This window comes from Pongo abelii, chromosome 3, assembly GCF_028885655.2.
Source record: "Pongo abelii isolate AG06213 chromosome 3, NHGRI_mPonAbe1-v2.0_pri, whole genome shotgun sequence".
NCBI classification, from domain to species: domain Eukaryota; kingdom Metazoa; phylum Chordata; class Mammalia; order Primates; family Hominidae; genus Pongo; species Pongo abelii.
Window position 1 is genome coordinate 99,695,341 of NC_071988.2, and position 25,249 is coordinate 99,720,589.

General features: G+C 39.8%; 1 protein-coding gene across 5 annotated transcripts in view; it reads left to right on the forward strand.

Annotated features, from left to right (window-relative positions):
• The window catches only part of FRAS1 (Fraser extracellular matrix complex subunit 1), a 477,046-nt gene that overhangs the window by 395,973 nt on the left and 55,824 nt on the right, over window positions 1–25,249 (forward strand). For all 5 annotated transcript variants that reach the window (XM_054554107.2, XM_054554103.2, XM_054554105.2 and 2 more), the window contains 11 exons: window positions 798–922; window positions 1,220–1,360; window positions 2,984–3,211; window positions 6,777–6,890; window positions 8,968–9,118; window positions 10,228–10,387; window positions 12,231–12,399; window positions 14,594–14,840; window positions 16,152–16,496; window positions 18,574–18,734; window positions 19,157–19,304. In XM_054554107.2, the coding sequence (XP_054410082.1) occupies window positions 798–922; window positions 1,220–1,360; window positions 2,984–3,211; window positions 6,777–6,890; window positions 8,968–9,118; window positions 10,228–10,387; window positions 12,231–12,399; window positions 14,594–14,840; window positions 16,152–16,496; window positions 18,574–18,734; window positions 19,157–19,304 (1,989 nt within the window). The remainder of the gene's footprint in view (window positions 1–797; window positions 923–1,219; window positions 1,361–2,983; window positions 3,212–6,776; window positions 6,891–8,967; window positions 9,119–10,227; window positions 10,388–12,230; window positions 12,400–14,593; window positions 14,841–16,151; window positions 16,497–18,573; window positions 18,735–19,156; window positions 19,305–25,249) is intronic.

The following is a 25,249-nucleotide window of genomic DNA, read 5'->3' on the forward strand; positions in this document are numbered from 1 at the left end:
TGTTGTGAGGCATTTAAAACAGAGACATTGCACATTTGTGGGATAGTTTACCATTGTTTAAAATTTCTTTCAAATTTTTTGTTTTAAAAACGACTCTGAAAAAAAAATTTAACATGATTTTTTCTCTATTATGTTATTAAAGGATATTGTTTTTCCAGGTCATTTTTGATTTGGTATGGAATAATTGCTCATGCCCCAGAGTCATGCGGTAAGTTTTGTTACTGCCTGACGGGCTAAAGTGGGATGGGAGAAGCTAGAATCATAGACCTGAGAGTTAAAAGGAACCTTGAAGAATATCCAGTAAAATTATGGCAGCCAGGGATGGCTCACCAATCATAGAAACAAGGCCATGTGTAGCCAAGCCCTGTAACGTCAGTTTAAAAGCTAAACCGTTATGCAATATTTAAAATGAGGGTAGGTCTTCAGAAAGGACTGTGAAGCTTGGGGGAATACAAAACTCAACAGAGAGGGGCTTGGAGAATAAGACAGTGGCTCTACCTTTCACAGATTTTACCTACATACATAAACCCCAAGAGAAAGAAGAGTAACATTGAACACCTGCTGTTGGCTTTGCGCATAGAAGCCAGTATAATTAAGTTAACATGTGTTCCCACAGAAGATATGCTGTTGTATCCACAAACAATTCTAACAACAAAGTCCTCAAGTGGAGGACATAAATGCTATAAGAAAAATACAAAGGACTCTCTATCTGGTGAGAGTATGACACTTCCCTAGCCTTAGATATATGGCTAGCATTTTAATATCCTGTCTCTGTTTCTCTCTTCCCCTTTTTCTAGGTATCCAGATTAGTTCCTTTACTCAAGCTGATCTGACTTCACGAAATGTTCAGTATGTCCATTCTAGTGAGGCTGAGAAACATTCAGATGCCTTCAGCTTTACACTGTCTGATGGAGTCAATGAGGTAGGTGAGGCACTTAACTCCATCCTTGAAAAGTATTGATTCCTCGCCATCTTCTTTGAATGGAGTAGGCAGAGTGACTGGTGAGAGGAGAGCTTCATTTTCCTCTGCTCTCAGTCAAGGGGTAGGGGCAGCCTCTGTAGCCACCTTGGCTCTTGCCCAAGAGGACTCACTCTGGGGCTCCTAATTATTGACTTGTGCCAGCAATGTGTGAAAGAGAAAAGTAGAGAGCACCTACCTTGGACTTGTTGGGTAGGTGCTGGGGACAGGTGTCCCACCTGCACTTTCTTGCCATTCTAGGTGACTCAGACTTTCCATATCACTCTTCACCCTGTCGATGATTCGCTGCCTGTTGTACAGAACTTAGGAATGCGGGTGCAGGAGGGCGTGAGGAAGACCATCACAGAGTTTGAGCTTAAGGCGGTGGATGCTGACACAGAGGTAAGAGCACTTCTTCCCCTGGGTTCTCTGGCTAAATGAGAGGCTGACCTGGTGGTAGCTATCAAGTTGCAGCTGTGCATCCTGATGGTAGGGAGGAGCTGTAAGGTGAGTGCAAGCATCCTGGAAGGATTAAAAAACAGAAGATACCAGGGCCTTCTGGAAAAGAAAAACAAATGCATTTGAGATCAAATTGTTTTTAGACCCTTTCTGAAAACCTAAATACATTCATCCTCTCCCTTGAGTACATGTAACAATCCTTTTAACATGCTGATTTTGTATTGATTTACAGAAAACCGGGTAGATGACATTTTACCCAATGTTATTATTTCCCATTAGCATGAACAGGGATTTTCTATACCTATATACCCTTTTCTCCCTTTCACCTCCTTCATCCAGACCTCTCTGATGGCAACTAATTATTACAATTTGAGCCTCCTCAAAGACTAGGCTTTGTACAGTGAAACAGGCATGTGGAGACTAAGCTTTTATTCTCATGCTTCCAGATTAAAGCATCTCACATTCTGACATGACTTAGCTCACATAAACTCATACTGCCACACTTATTAATTAGTTCTACGTATCCCCTTCTCTGTGCCAGCACTCATTGATTGATTGATTCTTTCATCAAATATTAATTACCTATGAGGTTCTAGACTCTGCTGTAGATGCTAAAGACAGGGCTGTAACAAAACAGATAAATTTGCAGGCTTAGAGAGTCTACTATCTTTGTTTGGGGGAAAGGCTTACTAGTAAAAAAAGAAGGAACATATTATATCAGATACAACAAGTGCTATGCAGAAAAATAAAGGGAGATGAGGGAGATAGAGATTGATAGATATGCTGCTTTAGAGTATCCAGAGAAGGCCTCTCTGAGGAGGTCATACTTTAGCAAAGACATTGTTAAGCAAAAGGGCAAGCTATGCAGTTATCTGGGAGAATTCACTCTTCAGACAGGGGAACCAGAAATGCAAAGGCACTGTGATCAAGTGCACTTAGACTCTGGGAATAACTGTAGCAAAGGTGGCAAGAGGCCAAGAGGCTGGAACCCATTGAACAGGCAGGAGAAAAGAATGAGACCAGAGAGGAACCCTGGGACTAGGTCACAGAGGGCCATGCTGGCCCAGGTTAGGCCTTGGCATTTTGCTTTAAGTTGGTAGGAAACCCTTGGAAAGCCTTGGGAAGGATTTTATGCATTTTTTCTTTCTGCGGGTCACCAGAGAAGCAGTGATTAAAAATGAGAAGCTAGCTTCTGTTGTGATGCATATGAGATTCTGTATATAAGAGTTTTGGGTAGATGTATGGGAAGGAAATGAAAAGTTTAAAAAGGTCTATTTTCTTTCATCTTGGTAGAGGTTAAAAATTCAGGCTTTCCCCTATGACCTGAAGAGAAGAAATTTAAATGTTTTAATCTTACAACTGAAGGTACCAGAATGTAAGTGCAATTGTAGCAAACAGTATGGTCATTCTGTTTAGCTCTATTTTTGGTGTCTATAAAGAAAATACAGTCCTTACTTTATCAATGTCTTCGGGTTCTGCTACCCTTGACCAGCAATTGGGCATCACTCACTCTTTTGGTTTCTGTTATGAGCTTCCCTCCTCTTGGGTATTTTGCCTTCCGGACAGGCCGAGTCTGTCACATTCACCATCGTGCAGCCTCCACGCCATGGCACCATCGAGCGAACCAGCAATGGGCAGCATTTCCACCTCACCTCCACCTTCACCATGGAAGACATCTACCAGAACCGGGTCAGCTACAGCCATGACGGCAGTAACTCCCTCAAGGACCGGTTCACCTTCACTGTTTCTGATGGGACAAACCCCTTCTTCATCATTGAGGAAGGGGGAAAAGAGGTGAGGGGTGAGGACACTGGAGGAGGTAGCCTAGCACTGCATGGCAGAGGCAGAACATGGATTTTTATATCAAGCATACCATTGTTTTAGTTCTCATTCTATCAGTAGCTAGTAGATTGGCCTTGGGCAAATTACATTTCTAAGCCTCAGTTTTTCATCTGTAAAATGGACAGTAATTATCTGCTTCAAATAGTTGGTTTAAGGATCCAAGGAGGTAATCCACATAAAGTGCTTAACACCATTGACAGCAGTGCTCAGTAAATGGTGATAGTTCTTGTTGTTAGTATTACTGTTATTTCTTTTTTCTTTTTGCCCATCCTTTACTCCTTAATTTTTCTTTCATCTGGTTTTTGAATAATATTGTGTATCTCTAGATTGTTTTTCTCTTTTTGGACTAGGTCCCCTCAGCCTAACCACTGTTTCTCAGTCTTTGAGAAATAGCAGTGGATAAGAGTGTGGTTTTTGCATCCAAAATATATTGATTTTTTAAAAATAATTTTTTATTTTTAATTTTTGTGGGTACATAGTAGGTATATATATTTATGGGGTACATGAGATGTTTTGATATGGGCATACAATGTGTAACACTCATATCATGGAAAATGGTGTATCCATCCCCTCAAGTATTTATCTTTTGTGTTACAAACAATCCAGTTATTCTCTTTTAGTTACTTTAAAATGTACAATTAAATTATTTTTGACATTAGTCACCTGTCATGCTAGCAAAAACTATGCCTTATTCATTCATTCTAACTTTTTTTTCTTACCCATTAACCATCTCTGCCCCCTTACTACTCTTCCCAGCCTCTGGTAACCATTCTTCTCCTCTCTCTCTCCATGGGTTCAGTTGTTTTGATTTTTAGATCCCATATATAAGTGAGAACATGTGATGTTTGATTGTGCCTGGCTTATTTCACTTAATGGAATGGCCTCCAGTTCTATACATGTTGTTGCAAATGACTGAATCTCATTCTTTTTTTGCGGCTGAATGGTACTCCATTGTGTATATGTACCACATTTTCTTTATCCATTAATCTATTGATGGACACTTAGGTTGCTTCCAAATCTTGGCTATTGTGAACAGTGCTGCAACAAACATAGGAGTGCAGATATCTCTCTGATATACTGATTTCTTTTCTTTTGGGAATATACCCAGCAGTGGGATTGTTGGATTGTATGGTAGCTCTATTTTTAGTTTTTTGAGGAACCTCCAAACTGTTCTCTATAGTGGTTGTACTAATTTACATTCCCACCAACAATGTATGAGGGTTCCCTTTTCTCCACATTCTCATTAGCATTTTTTATTACCGTCTTTTAGATAAAAGCCATTTTAACTGGGGTGAGATGACATCTCAAAGTAGTTTTGATTTGCATGTCTCTGATGATCAGTGATATTGAGCATCTTTTCATATGTTTCTTTTCCATTTGTATATCTTCTTTTGACAAATGTCTATTCAAATCTTTTGCCCATTTTAAAATTAGATTATTAGATTTTTTCCTGTAGAGTTGTTTAAGTTCCTAATATATTCTGCTTATTAATCCCTTGTAGATGAGTAGATGGCAGATATTTTCACCCATGCCTTGGGTGGTCCCTTCACTGTGTTGATTGTTTCCTTTGCTGTGCAGAAGCCTTTTAACTTGATGTGATCCCATTTGTCCATTTTCACTTTGGTTTCCTGTGCTTGTGGGATAACACTTAATAAATCTTTGCTCACAGTGATGTCCTAGAGAGTTTTCTCAATGCTTTCTTGTAATAGTTTCATAGTTTGAGGTCTTAGGTTTAATTCTTTAGTCCATTTTGATTTGATTTTTGTATGTGGTGAGAGATAGGGGCCCGAGTTCATTCTTCTGCATGTGTATCCTAGGAGATACTGATTTAATTTCCAGCCCTGTCATGCACAAACTGAATGTACTTGTAAATCATTTAAACTTTCTAAGCCTCATTTTCCCTATCTGTAAAGTGGAAGTGATACATATTCTCCTGATGTACATAAAGCACTTAGCCCAGTGCCTGGCACACAGGGAACATCAGATAAACTGAAGCTGTAAACATCATCATCATCATCATCATCATCATCATCATCATCATCATCATCATAATCATCATCATTTTAGAACCAGCTTGTGAAACCAGTAAAATGCTTTTCTCTTGAGGTTGTGCAACTGTCAAGCTTTACTTACTAAAGGAATTGCTGTCTTCTAACATCCAGATATCCAGAAGAAATGTTGATTCCCCTTCCATTCCCTTGCCGCCATTTTTACTCATCCCTTCATTTGTTAGCCAGCTCTCCTGTAGTTCATAACCCCCCCCTGGGAAAAACTGCAATTCTGGTGAAAGGTGGGCCTGGGGCCACCCCTACATCTGTGTCTGACCTGGGGGAGGCAGTTTTAGTGAGCGGCATGTGTACACCTTTCTATACTTCCAGTATAACAAAAGGATCCACTTCTCAGGCCTGCACAGCTCCTTTTCTGCTTTGACGATGAAGGATTATCTTCCTGGAAAAAAAGATCCTCTGTGTCCATTAGAGACAAACAGTCTGTGAGAAGGTCATTCTCAGTTATCTGGTATGTCGGTGGGATGGCTCTTGGGATTTTCCTGCCATTTTGGTGTCTGCACAGCATCACCACCTGGCAAGTCATCACTCCTGTTTTTTTCTCTCCCAAACTGTAGCTGCTCCCCAGTTAGTCTGACTTTCAGAAGAGAAAAAAGATTTCAAGATATATCAGCAAGAGGGATACTGCTCTTATAAACAAAATGTTACAACAGGTCTCTGGAGGGACGATGTCATTTAAAAAATGGAAATTATTTAGAAGGTGGCTTGTGGGAGATTGAAAAGCCAACATCTCATTGCCCTGTGTCCCAACTTGCTGTATCCACCCAGGAACAGGGAGATGCTAGATCCAGTTTTTGATGTGTGTGTTGCATGCATGCATGTGTGTATCTGTGAGAATGGGATTATAAACGAAATTTCCTTTTCACTACTCCCACAAATACTTTTATTCTTGATTTCTTCTGCCCCTCACCCTCATTTAGAGAGCTCTTCCTTAAAACAGACAACAACAATGGGAAAAGGAAAAAAAAAAAAAGAAAGAAAATATCTTCCCATGAAAACCTCTTTCACATCTGGCATAATCCTACCTAGAAATTTCAACATTAACAATTTAATGATTATTTTTGCCAGCCTCTCATGAAAATTTTAACAAGATTTATTGAAAGGAACAGTACTGTTTTTGTTTTTTTTTCATCCCAAGGCAATATTGAACTCAACTAAAGAAGACATAGGTGTGTAAAAACCAACTTCCAAAGCAGGTGAAATGCCAGCAAGAATGCCACTTGTTGTTGTTTTTGTTTTTCCTTTTCTTCCTACATTGTTCTCACTCTATCATTCAGCTTTCTCCCTTAGGCCTTGTGCCAAGACAATAAGGGATGGGAACAGGCTCAGTTGCCCATCCCTCATCTCTGAAGTGTCAACAGATTTCAGAGGTTCCAGCCATGTAGGCCCTGGACTTGACATACTTCAGGTGCTTGTGAATGATGAGTTTTCTTTTCTGCCCTCCCCTTCAGATTATGACAGCAGCACCTCAGCCGTTCCGAGTAGACATTCTCCCAGTAGATGATGGCATGCCTAGAATTGTCACCAACCTGGGACTCCAGTGGCTGGAATACATGGATGGCAAGGTAAGGCCTGCCTCTCTGTCATGTTCACACCACCCAACTTGGGCTACATCCTTCTTCACGACAATGACTTATGAATAGAACTCCAGTTCGGCTCACCTGTTTATCCCTCCCTAAATAAACTGATTTTCCCAAGATTAGTGAGCTCCATGAGTTTGGTTAGGATAAACTTGTGTAGGATCGGTTACGATTGTGTATAGTTTAAGATGCTCTTTAAAAAGACCCCAAAATATAGTAGGTCAGACTAGATAGAAGTTTATTTATTTTTTTCTCACATATAGGGTGGAAGTAAGTGGGCAGTGCAGGGCTCTACATGAGCACTTAGAGATGTGGATTCCCTCCACCTTATTGTTCTGCCATCACTAAGTGGTTGCTATTGACTCCTGGCCAAACTTCTTCAGAAATTCATCAATATACATTTGGCCCTCGGTATCCACAGGTTCCACATCTGTGGATTCTAACAATTGTGGCTCAAAAATATTTGAAGGATAAAAAATAAGAAATAATACAAATTTTAAAAATATAGTACAACAACTGTTTATATAGCATTTGTGCCACATTAGGTATTATAAGTAATCTTGACTTAAAGTATACAGGAGAAAGTGTGTAGGTTATATGCAAGTACTATGCCATTTTATATAAGGGACTTGAGCATCCATGGATTTTGTAATCCTCAGAGAAGCCTAGAACCAATCCCCATAGATACCGAGGGACGACTGTACCAGCATATGGCAAGGAGGAAACAGAAAGAGAGGGGCAAGGAACTCCATATTAAGCAAGTGATACAGAAATTGAATACATCTCTTGCACTCATATTTATTGGCAATAAATCGTTCATATGGCCCAAATGTTGCATGGGAGGCTGGGAAATAGCATCTCTAGCTGGGCAGGCAGAGGCTCAGCTGAAATATTGTTCACTAGAAGAAGGGGAGGGTGGATTTTGGAAAACATCGAGTGTCTACCATAAATGAGAAAGAAGCGGGCCATTTTTGTAGGTAAGTGTGCACAGATGAATTTTACTTTAGACATTACTTTCTCTTTCTCCTAATTTCCAAATTGGTCATTTTAAGATCTATGCCATAATTTTCGCCTAGTAATCATGTCAAGCACTAAATCCACATCCCCACCCAAACATAGTTCTTCAGTTGAGAACTGGTTTCTTGCATTTGTGGGTGGTATTCTTTCTAGGATGTGGCTTGTTTACCATCTCCATGGAGCTGATCAGTTCATTGTATGTGTAGCTGTTGCACTATAGCTTCTAATTGAATTGGGTGGGTTTAAAAAAAATGAATTAAAGTTACTGCCAATTTCCCCTGTGCCCTATTTGATCTTTTTTCCCCACCTTATTCAGAGCAATTCCATTCTCTTCTCAATACTCTCCAATTGGGTTTCTACCCCCTACTCCTACTCTATTGCAGTAACTGTTATTAAAGTCACCCGTGACCTCTATTTTGCCAAATCCAGAGGCCAATTATCTGTCTTTACCTTACTAGACCTAAAAAAATCTTCAATACTGTTGACCACCCTCTTTCTTTGCTCAAACCTTGGCCCTTACTAAATACTTCAATGAATGAATGAATGAAAGTTCAGCCAGTGTATTTGGGCAATATCAGGGTACAGTCTGTTTCTCTTACTCTATTTCAAGTATCATAATTGACTCCTAGAAAGTGGCCACCTTCCCTGTACTGAATTATTCTTTCAAAGTTCCAACTTTCTTTCAAGGCCCAACTCAAATCCCTGCCTCCAATCCATCCTCCTTCAACTCCAGATGAAATTAATCTTTTTTTCTCTCTCTCTCTTTCTCTTAAAAAGTGTACAGCTGTCTTTTTATGTCTTCCATTATAGCTCTTGCCACATTGACCTTGTGCATGAGCCTTTCTTTCCCTATGAAGTGTGAATACCTCAAGGGCAGAAGTTGGAATGGTTTTCATCCTCATAGCCTCTCCAATCCTGACAGAGCTTTCCATGCAGTAAATACACTCAGTAAATCATTGTTGAACTGAATTAAATCTGAGTCAGAGGGTCTTGTTCCTGCTTTATTCCCACCTCAGGAATTAAATTTAATGGGTTTCTATTCTAGGCAACCAACCTGATCACCAAGAAGGAACTGCTGACCATGGACCCAGACACCGAGGACGCACAGCTTGTCTATGAGATAACGACGGGCCCTAAGCATGGCTTTGTGGAGAACAAGCTGCAGCCTGGCAGAGCTGCTGCCACTTTCACTCAGGGTGGGGACTCTCTGGGGACTAAGAAATGGGAGAAATCTATGCTAATGTCACACTCCTTATCTCCCAGATTCTTCTCACAGCCACTTCCAGCTACTTATGCCCAAGTAATCTCTTTGCAGAGATCTTCTAGTGCCTAACCGTCCAACTTAAGAATTTCATTTCTCCTGATTTTTTTCCCTATGATGATGAACTACAGCAAAGAAAAATTCACCTTTACCGTGCTGCTTCAACTCCTAAATTGCTCTAAATGTTGGCCAGGTTTTCTGGAAAAGAATGCATGATACTGCTTGGTTTTTAAAAAAAAAACAATAACAACAAGAAAGCAAAAAATAACAAGCAGACATTATGAAAGATCTGTGATCTTGTGTGATTTATTTTTTGTTCTCTAAGGATTATAGACTTTAAGTCTTCAGCCTAGAAATTAAAATCAACATGTATAGGTTGCTCAACAGAAATATTTTCCTTGTTTTGAATCACCTCAAGCAGGCCATGTTAAGCTTGTCAGGCTCCTCTAGACTTTTTTCAGGATTGACTTGACTGGGAGCAGTCATTGCAAAACTGCATCTCAAAATTGATGCTCCATGAATTTTCTTTTTACTCTCTGTCCTCAGTTGTGTGTTTTCTCATCACACCTTTTTAGCTGTGCTTTCTGTGTGGGAAGTTTTAACCCAACCCCAGCTATTCTTATTAGCATATACCTTCCAAAGAACCTTTATTAGAAGGAATTAGGTCTGAGTATGAGGCTATAAACACAGAGGATGGAGTCAAAGACTTTCCTCTGTCAACTCTAGGATTTGCCATCAACATTCACAGACATTTATTGAAGTACTTTTTGTCAGGACCCTGGGATTCTCATTTTATAACAGCATAAGAGATATTTACAATATCTCTGTACTTAAAGACACATCTTTTTTTTCACAGAGCTTCAGGATTTTATTTTAAAATCTGACAGAAACATTTATTTTAACAACTACTATACTTTTGGTGCTTGGGAAAATAAGTTTTGTCTGTAACCCATTAGAAGAATAAACTAGGTATGTTGGTGTGGTAATCTATGAAGCTGTCATTATATCCCTGGGTTAATTCACAGTGAGTCTTTTTTCTCACAGAGGATGTGAACTTGGGGTTGATTCGTTATGTGCTGCACAAGGAGAAGATCCGTGAGATGATGGATAGTTTTCAGTTTCTGGTGAAAGACAGTAAACCCAATGTGGTCAGCGACAATGTCTTCCATATCCAGTGGTCCCTCATCAGCTTTAAGTATACCAGGTACAAATTTTACTGTGCTTTCCTTCTTGAGAAATCAATCAGGCAAGCAGAGGGAGTCAGGATGAAGGATGCTGGGGGGCAGCTCTAGTCACCTGATGATAGTGGTGATGGTGATGATGGCAGTGATAAAAGTAATAATTTCACCAAATATTTTTTGAGTACTGTATGTATTAGGTACTGCACTAGGACTTGACATGCATCATCTTAAATAATACTTGCAATTCTGAGATGAATTCCATTCCTGTCCCCACAGTGGCAAAGTAATAGAGACAGAAACTTGTTTATGTAACTTGTCCACAGTCACATAGCTAATAAGCAGTAAGACCAGGATGTAAGCCCAGTGATCTTAACGATGTGCTCTGCTGCTTCTCAGACAAATGTTTTTTCTTCTGTCTTCAAGTTTTAGAAGAGAGTCTAGTAGAACTGATAGGAAAAATAAAAATAGGCATTCAATTTTGGAAAATAATCACTGGCCCACACTATCAATATCTTCATCTTCCATCTGTATTCTCCTTGTTCCCAAGCCTGTTTTCTCCCCTGGCTTCTTTGGGTTTGGTAGGAATGTATATTTGTAGGGCTAAATGCATGGCTTGATGTGGACAGCCCTTTAAGATGTTTTTCTAATCTGTTGGAGAGTTAGAAAGGCAAACAGAGGGATACTGATTGTTAAAGGTAGTGTGCAAGCATGGTGCTGATTTTATAGGTTAGATTATAACTAGGATTATAATTTATGTGGGGGAAATATTCTTTAAGCCTACATTTCAGAGACTCACTATCCAAGAAATCAACTTCATGAAAATTCAGATAAAAATTGGAACTTGGGGGGAAAAAAGGAAGACTTAAAACCTTGATTTCATGTGCCCCAAATTCAGGCTATTCTACTCTTACACACATTTGGAGAATTAGAGGAAAATTAGAATCAACTTTTACATATGTTTTGCTGTTATTTACCTCTCAATTGTATCGCCTTCAAAATTCAATAAATTCAATAAAATTCATCCCTTTTTCTGGACAACCCTCTAACATTGAATGGACTAAGTGGTATAGACGGTCCCAAAGCTGGCAATGAGGACTGAGCTCTCAGAGGCACTTTCCCTGCTGTCCTCACAGCAACAAGACATGCACCCAGGTCCAGGGGCCATCCTCAGTGATGAAAAACAAAGCCCAGCTCATGCCCTACTTTCTGTGGCCTTTCCAAACCTAGATACTTATTATGAATCAATAGCACATGAATAGTTGGCCTTCTACTTTACAAATGCAGTAGAGATTTTGAGCAGCAAGCTAAATTAATCCTGTCCTTCCCCCATTGTTTTAAAGTTCCGTTTGTCTAAACATCTCTGTTATGTAGGCTTACCTCACATTTTCTTACCTCTGCTTCTGCCCTGACTCCATTACACAGTTCCTGGAGATCTGGTCCAGTCAGTTCCCACCTAAGTCATTGATTGCCTTCAGAGCAGCTTTCTTCCCTAAGAACCCTAAGAACCCACTGACCTACTGTGATTACTCAACCCCAGTAGAGAGAGATTGTTTTTCCTTTCTCTGTGCCCTGAAATCTGAAGTTCATAGCTCCTATGTGCTGTCCATCTCCAAAACTGACTCTCAGCTTGCTTTCAAAGCAGGGAAGATGACATTCTGCATCCACAGCTTCCCTGTTTGTTTGGTGCTCTGATTGTTCAGGTGAACTCATTCCCTCAATTTACAGCCTGGATTCTTAGAGGAACCAAACTTCCTCTTCTCAGACTACCTAATGCCAAGAACCAAATGGAAGAGACAGGCATTAAACAAGCTGTTTTTTCATAACCATGGGGCATATTTTAAGAGATGCCTTTTTGCATGCTTCCAGCTACAATGTCAGTGAGAAGGCAGGGTCTGTCAGTGTCACGGTGCAGAGGACTGGGAACCTGAACCAATATGCCATCGTCCTGTGTCGTACCAAGCAAGGCACCGCCAGCTCCAGCTCCAGGGTCAGCTCCCAACCTGGGCAACAGGACTACGTAGAGTATGCTGGCCAGGTAGGTGGGGTGGTGGGGTTGGGGGAGTCTCCAGCAAGGGCTGTGACATGGCTGCAAGCAATTGTGGCACTTTCCCACTTCTTACCCAACTTTCCTTTTCATTAGTGTCCTTCTTCAAGTATTAAATAGTTTTCCTATGTTCCCCTCCCATAGTACTTTGTTCTTCACAATCTCTCTAACCTCCATTGAAGTTTTAACTGCCAAAGGGGAAGTTGTTGTCTAGCTTCTCAGTCTTTACATTTTGCTTCATGACAAAAAGAAGTCTCCAAGCATCATGTTCTATACTCAGCTTTGGTATCCCAACCCTTCCTCTCCCCTCACCTTCTTTACCTAAAGGGAGAGAAGAGAGTGTGTAAGGATACTGGTTGGGAAGCCCTTGGGGTAGGCTGGCTGAGATGATGGGAGCTTGGGCTTCGATTATGAAGTGAAGTTAGAGAGAAGCGGATGGATTTGACAGATGAGTGAGAATTGATAGGATTTGGCAGTGGATTGATTAGACAGTGGGGCCAAACGGAAAGATGAATGATGATGCCTCTTACTAGGAAGGGACATATAAGAGGAGCCGGTTTGGCAAGGTTTGGTGCTCTTGACTTTGCTTTGGCTATGTTAGGTATAAATTGCCTTAGAAACAGCAGGCTGACCACTGTATAGATGGGCAGGCCGTGCAGAGAGGAGTCTGGTGTCCAGAGAAAAATTTGCAAGTCTTCTACATACCAGTGGTAATTAAGGGTGGCAATGAGAAAGAAAAAGGAGAGAGTGAAAGCGGAAGAGAAAGGAGGACTTAAATAGTCAACAAATACAGGGCCCCATGTATTTGTCATCTTTTATGGAGGACACAATGTCTGGCACTTAATTTTTTTTTCAAAGCAACTTTATTGTTATCATGGCAACACAGATCTCTGTAAAGAGAAGTGGGCTCTGTTCTTTAATTGAGGCATTTCAGCTGGACTAAGCTAATGTCTCTAATGTCAAATGTAAGTAAGGAATTAGGAAAGAACAGATAAGCTAATGTCTTTCAGCTAAATGATAAGACAGAGGATATTCTTGTGTTTTTCAGGGAAAGACAAAAGACTGTCAGTGTATTCTAGATCTTACATAAAGATCTGTTGAGTGTTTCATTTCACTGGGAGTGTTTTAAAATATGAAGCTTAATAAAACTTAATGTGATTAGTTGATTAGATATATACTAATAATTTTCTGTTTCAGTAAAATTTTTGCAGATTTGTATGTCCCCAGACATTTATGACTGTTTTCTGTACATATTTCAGTTATCTCCATTTACACAAAGTATAGTCCAGGCTCATTTCCTGCAGTTTCAGTTTTGGGCAAGTCCATAGTCATGGTTTCATTTGAAGGTGTTTAATTTCTTTCTTTTTTTTTTAAACAAAGTAAAACCAGAATAAATCCCTATAAGTTCACAATTGTGTGCACGTAAAATAATTTCTCTGTTTTGTACTGGGCTAAATTCATTCACATTTTAATGGCAGAGGGTATAGTCAAAATATCAAGTTAAAATTAGTCTACCTTGTTTATAATGTAATTTTCTATGAATTTAAATTCCATTATTCAGTACACTGGAATTCTATGTCAGTTTTAATTGTGTAAGTAATATGGTGATACTAATGATAATATCTTATGTTTGTTTGGTGCTTTAAAATACACTTAACACCTTCATATACAAGACCTCCTTTAGTCCTCCCAAGAAGTGTATGAGGTAGGAATATTATGATTTTTCTTTAGTTGATGAGGAATCTGATGTTTGTAAAGCTTCATAACCTAATACAGCTTGGAAGTAACAGAACCAGATGTGAGAACAGAACTTCATACTCCAAGGCCAGAGTTCTTCCAGAAAGGGAACTGAGTCATCAAATGATGACTGTTACTGGCCCAAGTGAGTTAATAAGACAGGCTATAAAGAGTTACTACATGTTTTTCTCCAGTCACCAATGGTAGGAGAGATTTTGCTCCTTCATATCCTTATACAATAAAGCAGCCCTCCTGTACAGGTTAAGAATGGGAAGAGGTGGCTGGGTGTTCCAGGTGATGCAGCAGGGAACCAGGGCTGGGAGAACCAGCTACTTCAGTCAGTGCTCTGCCCACTGGACTTGGACGCTCTTTTCCTATGATGCCCTGGGGAAGCAGAGCAGGGGAAGCTGAAGCACAGCTTAACTTCTTGTTGGTTCCTTTGTGATAGGTCCAGTTTGATGAGCGAGAGGACACCAAGTCCTGTACCATTGTCATCAACGATGATGATGTGTTTGAAAATGTTGAGAGTTTCACTGTGGAGCTCAGCATGCCAGCTTATGCCCTGTTAGGGGAATTCACCCAGGCGAAGGTCATTATCAACGATACCGAGGATGAACCCACATTAGAGTTTGACAAGAAGATCTACCGGGTTAACGAGAGTGCTGGTTTTCTGTTTGCACCTATTGAAAGAAAAGGTCTGTTGGTGCCACAGGTGACAAAGAGCTATAATAATTGCTAACATTTATTGAGTTCCTATTATGTGCTGAGCGCTCATCTCATGCATTATCTTAACTCACATGTGTACTTTCCACTTATTAACTCATTTGGTTCCCACAACAACCCTGATGATGATTCTATCCATAGTGACTACCATCAGAAAGCCTCTTTTCTTAATTCGAGTTGTTAGAGATCCCATTTATTCTTAAATTGGACTGGAAGACTGGTTATATTTAGCCTTTTAAATTTTTCATGAATCAGTATTCTTAATCAATCACCCAATCCATAAAATATTTAGTAACCTTGGTCAAGGAGGGAAGTTACAGTTCATAAGGACTGGCTTTCCATCTTATTCTTGGAAGACAGAAATATGCTGAAAAGTTCCCTATGTGACAGTCATATGTAGAACTCAGATGAGAAATAAACTGTGTGTAAGAAATAAAGGGCAATTCTTTTTTGTTTTGTTTTTGACTGATACATAATAATTGTGCATGTTGATAAAAGGGCAATTCTTGAGGAGTTGGAAATAAAAATAAAGATCATATGGAATTATGATTGTGCAAGATTGAAACTTTAAAACACACGGAAATTGGACCCCCATTCGAAGGCTCAACAAGACTGTAAATGATGATGTTGGGTTTCTTTATTAAATCTGCTGACTGGGTATTAGTGTAACAAACACTGTAGATAGCAAAAACCCTTGGTAATGCCACTTGGAAAACAAGCAAGCCTCATTGATTGCTCTGGGCCTCCAAGCCAGGCCCAGAACAGGCTGTCACCAAGAGAAGTGGTAGCCCTAATAAGTAAAGTCATTTGTATAGAGTGGCAGATTTTATTTTGTTTCATCTTTCTCTTTTTAAATAAGCCTGTTTCTCTCTGGGAATTAAAGTATAGAAGTTTATTCAGAAAGGCAGTGAACTGTGCTTATAGCACTACCTTCAGGACACAATTACTTTCCTACTTAAAGTACCAAATATGTGTCTTATCTTTCCACCTGCTGTGGTCTTAGATGGTGGGCAATGAGTCTTGCAAATTAACAGAGCACAAAATTCACAGAATAGGAAATCCATTTTGAGTTGTTTGGTGAAGTATCTGGGGTATATTAAATCCTCAAGTGGTTTATACCACAGGCTCAAAAGAAACTGCAATTCAGGAAGGTTTTATGTCAGAGTTTGAACAGAAATGTGATGGACTGTGTCAGAGGGACCAAGCTCATTAACTTACCAGAGGTTTTAAAATGTGAGAAACACTCATTCAAATGCTTTGATTTTTTGCCATTTGTATTTCAGGAGATGCAAGCAGCATTGTATCTGCAATTTGCTACACAGTCCCTAAGTCAGCTATGGGAAGTAGCCTCTATGCTCTAGAATCAGGCTCTGATTTTAAATCTAGAGGGATGTCTGCTGCGAGTCGTGTGATATTCGGGCCTGGTGTGACCATGTCCACCTGTGATGTCATGCTTATTGATGACAGCGAGTATGAAGAGGAAGAAGAGTTTGAGATTGCCTTGGCAGATGCCTCTGACAATGCCCGCATTGGAAGGGTGGCGACAGCCAAGGTGCTCATTAGTGGTCCCAACGATGCCTCAACTGTGTCCCTGGGCAACACGGCTTTCACTGTCAGTGAGGACGCAGGTAATGGAGAGTGTCTCTGAGTTTCCTTCACCTGTCTCCTGATTCCTTTCTTGAGCAGTTTTCTCCTTAGGTTTCAGAATATCCTGGAGACATTGAGAATGCCATTCCTCAGGAATACCACTGTTGGTCTAAGGCATTATATAATGCTTGGCCAAGACCAAGCATGGAATTTAGTATAGAGAGTTCCATCCACTTTTCTTACTCTGATTTTTTTTTTATAAATTGTTGTGAGTACATAGTAAGTGTATATATTTATGGATTACATGATATATTTTGATACAGGCATGTAATATATAATAATCACATCAGGATAAATGGGGTATTCATCACCTCAAGCATTTATCCTTTGTGTTATGTACAATCCAATTATACTCTTTTAGTTATTTTAATATGTGCAATTAAATTATTTTGACTATAGTCACCCTGTTGTGCTAGGAAATACTAGGTCTTCTTTCTAACTATTTTGTGTACCCATTAACCACGCCCACTCCCCCCCTCTACCACCATTTCCCACCCCCACTACTCTTCCCATCCTCTGGTAACCATCCTTCTACAACATCGATAGAAGTGAAGGTCCTTATGCTAAGTGAAATAAGCCAGGCACAGAAAGACAAACGTCACATGTTCTCACTTATTTGTGGGAGCTAAAGGTTAAAATCATTGAGGTCATGGAGATAGAGTATAGAAGGCTTTCTCTGGTTCTTGATGGCAGGCAGGGCTGTGGCTTAGAGCCTAGAGCTTCATGGGCTGACCTCTGTGGTCAGGGAGGGCCTGGTGCTGAGCATCTGGGCTTGTGAAAGGGGGGAATGTGATATGTTGAGGATGGAAGTGAAGTATTCAGTGTACTGCTAGCTCCTGAACACTCTCCAAAGTTTCAGTGTCTTCATAAAGTGAAACTTGCTCATTCATGTAAGAGCCCAAAGCGATCAGTGGGCAGGTCACTTTCACATGGTATTTCAGAGACCCAGGCTCCTTTCCCACTTGTGGCTCTACAAAGGTCTTGAAGTCTTCTGTATGCTGCAGGCAGATGTACTGCTGGCAGAGGGGCAACAGCTGTGCTGAGTGTCTCCTGATCTGGGCCAGATCAAGGACTTTCACGTCTATGAAGGGATTTGGAGGAGCACTGGGAACAGATATTTTTGAGCACTTACCAAATGCCAGGCACCATACCGTGTATGTTCCATGCATTCTCACTTAATCTTCTATGGAAGAGAGAACATTATATAAAAGAGCAAATGGAGGCCTGGAGAGGTTAAGTCAGTCATCAACGATTAAGCAGCTAATATAATGGCAAGGCTAGATTCAAACCCAGACCTTTCTACTATAGCATGTTTCTTTTCCCATACATCAAATGCCCAGCCGTAACTACATTGCACCTCACAGCATGTTGGCTAGAAAATGTGGTGATTGAAAATTGTAGGGTTTTCATAAAGCTTTTATCTGCCCTTGATTGTGAAAATAGCTAAATATCCTTAGGACACTACAAAGTATGATGTCACAGTGGACAGGAAGATGAGCTTCATTCCTAAGATGAGTAATAAGCACATGTGGTTTAAGTCATGATATGTGCTTGGGTAAAAGAGAGAAATCAACCCAGTTAGGAACATTTAATTAGAAACATTCAGCTTCAGGCTCCATAGAGTCCCCTAGCTGGGTCCTCCTTAATTGACTATTTTCTGACACATCCCTCAGGCCCCAGGCTCTAAGTTTCTTCTCCCTAAACAGGCTTGAGACGTTTTGCAATAGACCCTTCTCTCTTTAAGTACATTGTTCTCCTGTGAGCAGTCTCCCTTGTGAAGCCACAACAGCCTTCTCCCCTAAGGGCTCTCTCCAGCACCATCTCCATGAAGCCCTTCTCTAGGTCTCCTCTTGATCCTAGTGTCAGTGAAAAGACAGGTAGTGACACCTCTAGGCCTTCACCTCAGATGGGCCATGGGAGCATCACTGAAGCTGGATTAGACAAGCTGAAAGGGCTAAAAGCTGCCACTATTGCAGTGAGAGAGAACATCGTTCTGAAAACCTCGCTGATTTTCTGTCTCAAAGTTGACCATTAAAATCTCTATGAATCTTAATTCAGGCACAGTAAAGATTCCAGTTATCCGCCATGGTACTGACCTCTCTACTTTCACATCTGTCTGGTGTGCAACGCGGCCCTCAGACCCAGCTTCTGCCACACCAGGAGTTGACTACGTTCCCAGCTCTCGGAAGGTGGAATTTGGGCCCGGTGTCACTGAACAGGTGCGTTTACAGCAGTCCAGACTCCACAAAGTCGACAGGTTAGTTTGTGAATGTTGTCTTTAGTTTGCTTCCCAAGCTCTCTAAACTCCCCTGGCAATATTCCTATCTTTCCTTTCTTTAAAAACACACACACATAAACCAGAAAGTAAACTTAGGAGGGGATCTTCTAAAACTCTCCTAGTGACATTTTTAGCATCAAATATCCAGTCTTACAGATTCAGGATATAAACTATACTCATTTGATATAAACATCTAAAAACAAACTCCAAGTGGCATGTAATAAAGAGATCATCATGTTATGGATTAGAAAATCTTACTTTAAAACCACCAAAGACAGGCAAGTTGTGACCTTTGCCCTAGTCAAGGTAAATGGGTGTTAGATGGTGGGTCCTCTATAAAATTTGCTTTGATTTCTCTTCTAGTATTGCACCTTGACTATCTTGGATGACACTCAGTATCCGGTAATTGAAGGACTGGAGACATTTGTGGTTTTCCTCAGCTCAGCACAAGGAGCCGAACTGACCAAACCCTTCCAGGCAGTCATTGCAATTAATGACACATTCCAAGATGGTAAGAGATTGGGGATGCCAGCTGGTAGTTCCAAATATATTTCTATTTTTTCTTTAACGTCCACATATGTGACATTGGAACTCATTCACATTTTCATTCAAGAAATATGTGTGTGTATATGTGTACACGTGAACATTTGCACTTTTACATAGCAGAGTATGTAGATGTGAGAGAGAACCATTGATGTCTCCGGTACTCTGCCAGACACAAAGAGATGTATAAGCCTTGGGCCCTGTCCTCAGGAAGCTCAATGTCTCACTGTGGAATCAGACCCTTAAAGAGAGAAATTGGAATAAATTATGATAAATGACCTAATAGTACTATACATCTAGCACTATGGGAGCAGAGGGAACTGAACAGGAACTACAAGTGGGGGAAATTATAGATTTCACCAAGGAGATTATATTTAAGCAGAGTCTTCAGGTGTGATAGGAGTCTATCTAATGCATAATAAAGGAAAACCTATTTCAAGTGGAGAGATATAGTAAATACAATGTATAATGTGTTGAAAGATCCGTATTTGGGGAACAGACCGTTACTTTTGCTTTCAGCATGGGAGGGGGTGAATAGAAGAATGGAATGGAAAGACAGATTGGAGTCAAGTTCTGAGAGGCATTATGATCCAGCCTAAGGACTCTATTAGCAAAGGGTAGCCGTGGATGCTTATAAGCAGAGGAGTGATGTGTTTTTTTTATTTTAGAAAACGAATATTGGCAGTATTGTAGGTGATGTGCAGGGATGAATAGAGGCAGGTATATGAAGAAAATATCAGGCACTGCTGAAGATGTAACCTAAGTAACATGAGGAAAAACAGGAAAGGATGGTTGCTTCTCAGAAGAATTGACGAAATTAGAATTGTCAGAACTTCAGAATCCACTCTGTGGATTCTAGGGTTGGGTGGAGAAGATCAAGTCAAACCTTCCACCTAAAGCAGCAGGACCCTCATTAGCATTCCCAGAGATTGGCCATAGTGCCCATGATTAAACTCCTAGCAGCTGAGAAGTCCTCAAAAAAAGAACAAGAAGTCAAGTCAGATAATCTTTGATGTTTTTATTTATTCTTAAATCATTTATTTCATGTATATAGTAGTAAACAATTCAAATGGCAAAAAGCATATACTATGAAAATTAAATCTTCTTTCTACCCCTATCTCCCAGTCTCCCAGTTCCCCTCACTGGAGACAACCATTTTAACCAGTTTTTTGTGTGTTTATCCTTCAGGAGAAAAAAAAAAATATATATATATATATATAAAATTATGTGTGTGTGATACACACACACATACAACACACACACACACATGCACACACACACATACATGCATGCATCCAAAATGATGGTAATTTGTTTTAGAGCCAGGTTTATGAAGGCGCAACTTGCATAAATGAAAGTCCATTGTCCTTAGTGTACAGTTCTATGAGTTTTGACAAATGTATACAGTGATATGCTCACTACCACAATCAAGATGTTGAACAGTTCCAACACTCTACAGAATTCTCTCATGCCCCTTTGTCGTCTGTGTCTCCTTAGTCACCAGTCCTGACAACCACTGATCTATTTTCTGGCCCTAAACTTGTGCCTTTTCCAAAATTTCATAAAAATGTAATCATGTAATATCTATGATTTTGCATCTGGTTTCTTTCACTAGAAAATGCATTTGAGATTCATTCATGTTATTGCATATGTGAGTAGTTCATTCCATTTATTGCAGAGTAGCTTTTCATTGTACGGATATACCACCGTTTGTTTACTCACCTATTGAATGACATTTGGGTTGTTCAAGGTTTTGGTGTTTAAATTGCATTGTTTTCCTACTTTTAATGTATTGTTGTAGATTCTGGACAGAGATTTATATTTTGCAAATATTTTATCCAAGTCTGTTGCTTGTCTTTTTGTTCTGTAAACAAACATCCTAAGAGTAATCATTTTTCATTTTGAAGCAGCCTCATTTATCATTTTTCTATTATGGATCATATTTTTAGTGTTATATCTAAGAAACCTTTGCCTAACCCAAGGTAACAAAGATGTTCTCCTATTTTCTTACAGAAGTTTTATAGCTTTAAGTTTTACATTTAGGTCTGTGATTTACAAAACGGTAACTTTTACACCATCAACAAGATTACGACACTTATATTATCTCATGTTGCATGTTACTTCAAAGTTTACAAAGCAATCCATTAAGCCTTATCTCACTTGCTCATAACCCCATGCTCTTTCTTCTGTTTCTATTTAGTGGATAAGGAAACTGAGAATCAGAGGAAATAGGTCACCCAATGTCTAGGATCTAGAGGAACCAGCATGCATTCTCAGACTTTTGACTCCAAGTTCATCCTCCTTGCATTATATACTACATGGTTTTAATTGGTGTAGAAGTAGAATCAGTAGCAATTTTATTTCTTAGTAAAGAAGAAAGTAAAACAGAAAGAAGAAAATTCAGCTATACTTTTTATTCTTGAAATTGTTTCTTATTCTTTTGCATGAAATGACCATTAATTTCCCACTGATGAAGTGGAAAGTGAATACAAAGTCGAAGTCCTGAAATATAATCCTAGCCCCACCACTTCCTAGGTCTTTGGCCTTAGGCCAGAAGCTTAAGGTTACTAAGCCTCATTTTGCTCATCTATAAATAATGAAAATAACTACCTTACAAGATTGTTGTGAGAATTAAATTAGATAAAATATATGAAAATACCTACTGTAATACCTGGCACACAGTGAATTTTATTACATGTTGATTTCTTTTCTTCCTGCCACACCTGGCATTTATCACTCTTACCAACAAGACTCCAGTAACCCGTAGAGTCCTCATTGATCAACACACAAAATTATATTTAAATATTTTTCAGTATTTTATTGATGAGCATTGGGTTTGTCAACTTAGAAAATGGATATGTTAAGCAAAAATTTTCTTTCAGAAAAGCTACAGCTTTTCTTTTTCTTTCACAGAAGCTACAGCAATATGTGTTTAATCAATAACTTATCCCAGAGAAAGAAATCCCGAAACCCGTTTCAGTAACTCAGCATAGCATTCAGCACTTACTTCTTCTGGTTATCTTTCTTCCTAGCAATAACGAACTTTTGTTGAGTCCATTCAGTGTGAACATTCTAGGGTAGAAAGATCTTACATATTATCTCTAATCCTTACAACAGACCTTTAACTTGTGAAACCAAGTTTGAATAATTTGAGTAGGATTACACAGAGAGAAGGTGATGAAGCTGGAGTTAAAATCCAAGTCTGCTCTATCCAAGTCCAGTCTTCTGGTTTCATATCCTACTATGCTGACTCTTCACACTTCAGTTTCAGCTGACCACTGCCCTCTGTATAACAATGCTAACCGTCACTCAAGAGTCTTACAAAGTAAACTCTCAGCCTTCTGCAGTGATCTTAGCTCCTTTCATTCTTTTCCCACTAGGCTGATTTCAGGATCTTAAATCATCTAAGCAGCTCATCTTATAATATTTACCTGTTCTCACCTACCTTTGCTGTGCTGGTACCTGGAATTAGACTCGGGCTTGGGCATGTAATGCTGACTGGGTAACATTAGAAAGTCCTGTAGCTGCTATGGCATCACACTTCTGTGTGTGCATCTGTGGCAAACATACTCATTAACTCATGAAACAGAGGCAGGATTTCTCCTAAATGTCTGACTTAACTATTGCCGGTAAAGAGGCTATTGCATTCCAGGCACTGGCGTTTACATTCACTTCATCAGTTACTAAGAAGATTAGCGAGGTAACAGTGTTTATAGGACATTTTCTATACCTAGCACTGGTGATCAACATGGTATGGGCTACAGAGTAGTGGGGAGCTGAGTCCCATAATCTATTTTAGGATACAAGACTTCCATAAATAAAAAGATAATTGTAGACTGGCCATGAACAGTAAGTGTTCTATGAGCAGTGCTGACAGAAAATGCATTATATCCAATGTGAGCCCATGCGCTATCAGCAGGTAACCTCCATTTCATATTGATGCAGCCCATCAGTGTGGAAAAAGAGGGACCCTGCAGTCAGGGGAAGTTGATTCTCAGAGCCAGTGCTATCACTTCCTGGGGATTATACTGCCTTGTGGGGTTGCTGATAGAATGACATTAAATAATGTGTATGAAAACCTTTAACACAATGCCTGACTTACAACATAAATCCCCTGTGCTAAATCTCTTCCTGAAACTCCCTTGTTGTATATGTCTCTTGCCTCAGTCTCCCACTGGTCTGGGGTCTTCTTAAAGGGAGGGATTGTTTCTGGGCAGGCAATCAGAAGATGTGTCCACTGCCTTTTCTCTTTTTCTCTCTCTTTTTTTTTTTTTTTGGCAGATGGATAGAAGTGAGAGTGAATGTCTTGTTAAAGAGGAAAAAAATAGTCTTTTATAGTTCAAGAGGAATTTGGAGTTGATTAATGCATGACCAAACCTAAACATAACCACTTCAGCCTTTAACTTTCTCGTCTGACTTGAGGCCTGTCAGGCCAGCAAGAAAAAACAATCTAAAGCTTCAGATGTCTGCTGGGAGCGGAAAAGCTTTCCTGCTTGTATTGCTTTTTCCCTGGCAACAAGCTTCCTTCTTGTCCTCCTATGCTGGGCACTGTCATTGCCATCCACCTTTTAGCAGCACAGGCCATTTCACTGGGTTACAGAGCCCTAACTGGTTAGGCCTAAAGTTGTTAATTTTCCTTTAGGTATAGTGTTCTTTTAAGTGGTGTCATCTGACTTTTCATTTAGTAATGATTAGTAACTATTAAGCTTAGTTCATATGATGGGATGGTTTTATTTTTGCCAGGGCCAACAGTTCTGGAGTCACAGAGAGCTTTCTATACATTGACTTGGAGAATGCTTGGGTGCTTATCACCCCTCCTCTCATTCCCCCACCTCCCCCAATCCCCAAACACACACCTTTCCTTCCTTTCTGGATTGGTGGGGTGTGTCCAGGAGGCAGCCAGGAAATTGGTGATTACAGCTTTAACCCAAAGACTAATTCTGACCAAGGAGGCTTTGACATATGATTCTTTGCATTGTTCATGAATAAATTAATAACCAGCAGTCAACAAAATGTTGACCTCAGAAGGGCAAATACCTTAATACAGAGCAAATGAGTCTTCATATTGAGAATTCTGGAGTTAGGAGGAAAATAGAAACCATAATATATTAATTCCTACCAAACTGTGAGTTCTCACTATAAACCAGATACTATATTGAGTACCATGCATTTATTATCTCATTAAATTCAATTATACCGACAATTCTATATTAGATATTAATATTTCCAATTTATATAGGAAAAATATCCCAAAGTTTGGAAAGTCTAAGTAACTTGTCCTGTGTCACGCAACTGGTAAGTAGAAGGGCTGAGATGGAAATTCAGGTCTGTTTCCTCCTAAGTCCTTGTTTTTAAACCATGATTTGACTACGGTCTCATCCTTAAGTCAAAGGAGGATTTGAGTTATAAAAGAAGAGGCATCTAGCGCCTATCTGTAGTCCCAGCTATTTGGGAGGCTGAGGCAGGAGAATTGCTTGAACCCAGGAAGTGGAGGTTGCAGTGAGCTGAGATTGCGCCACTGCACTCCAGCCTGAGCGACAGAGCGAGACTCCGTCTCAAAAAAAAAGAAGAGTCATCTATAGCAGTGGTCACAGACTGGAACCCTCTGGCCATATTTAGTCTGTGGACATGCTTTGTTTGTTCCAAATAGTTTTGGCTTATACAAAATTTCTTTTCACTATTTTATTTGTTTGCTATTTTTGAATTCAGGAGCTATGTCATAAAAATCCACATCTCTGGCTTCATTTGAAAATAAGATCTGGCAACAGAAGACTGAAACTTTTTAAACAGGACCTGCTCTTTCCTTTATACTCATGTCCCCACTCTTTCCTATTGTCTCTCTGGCCCCAAGACCAATGTGAGTGGCCATTTAGCACCAGACTTGCACTGCTGTTTTCCTTACTGTAGCCTTAG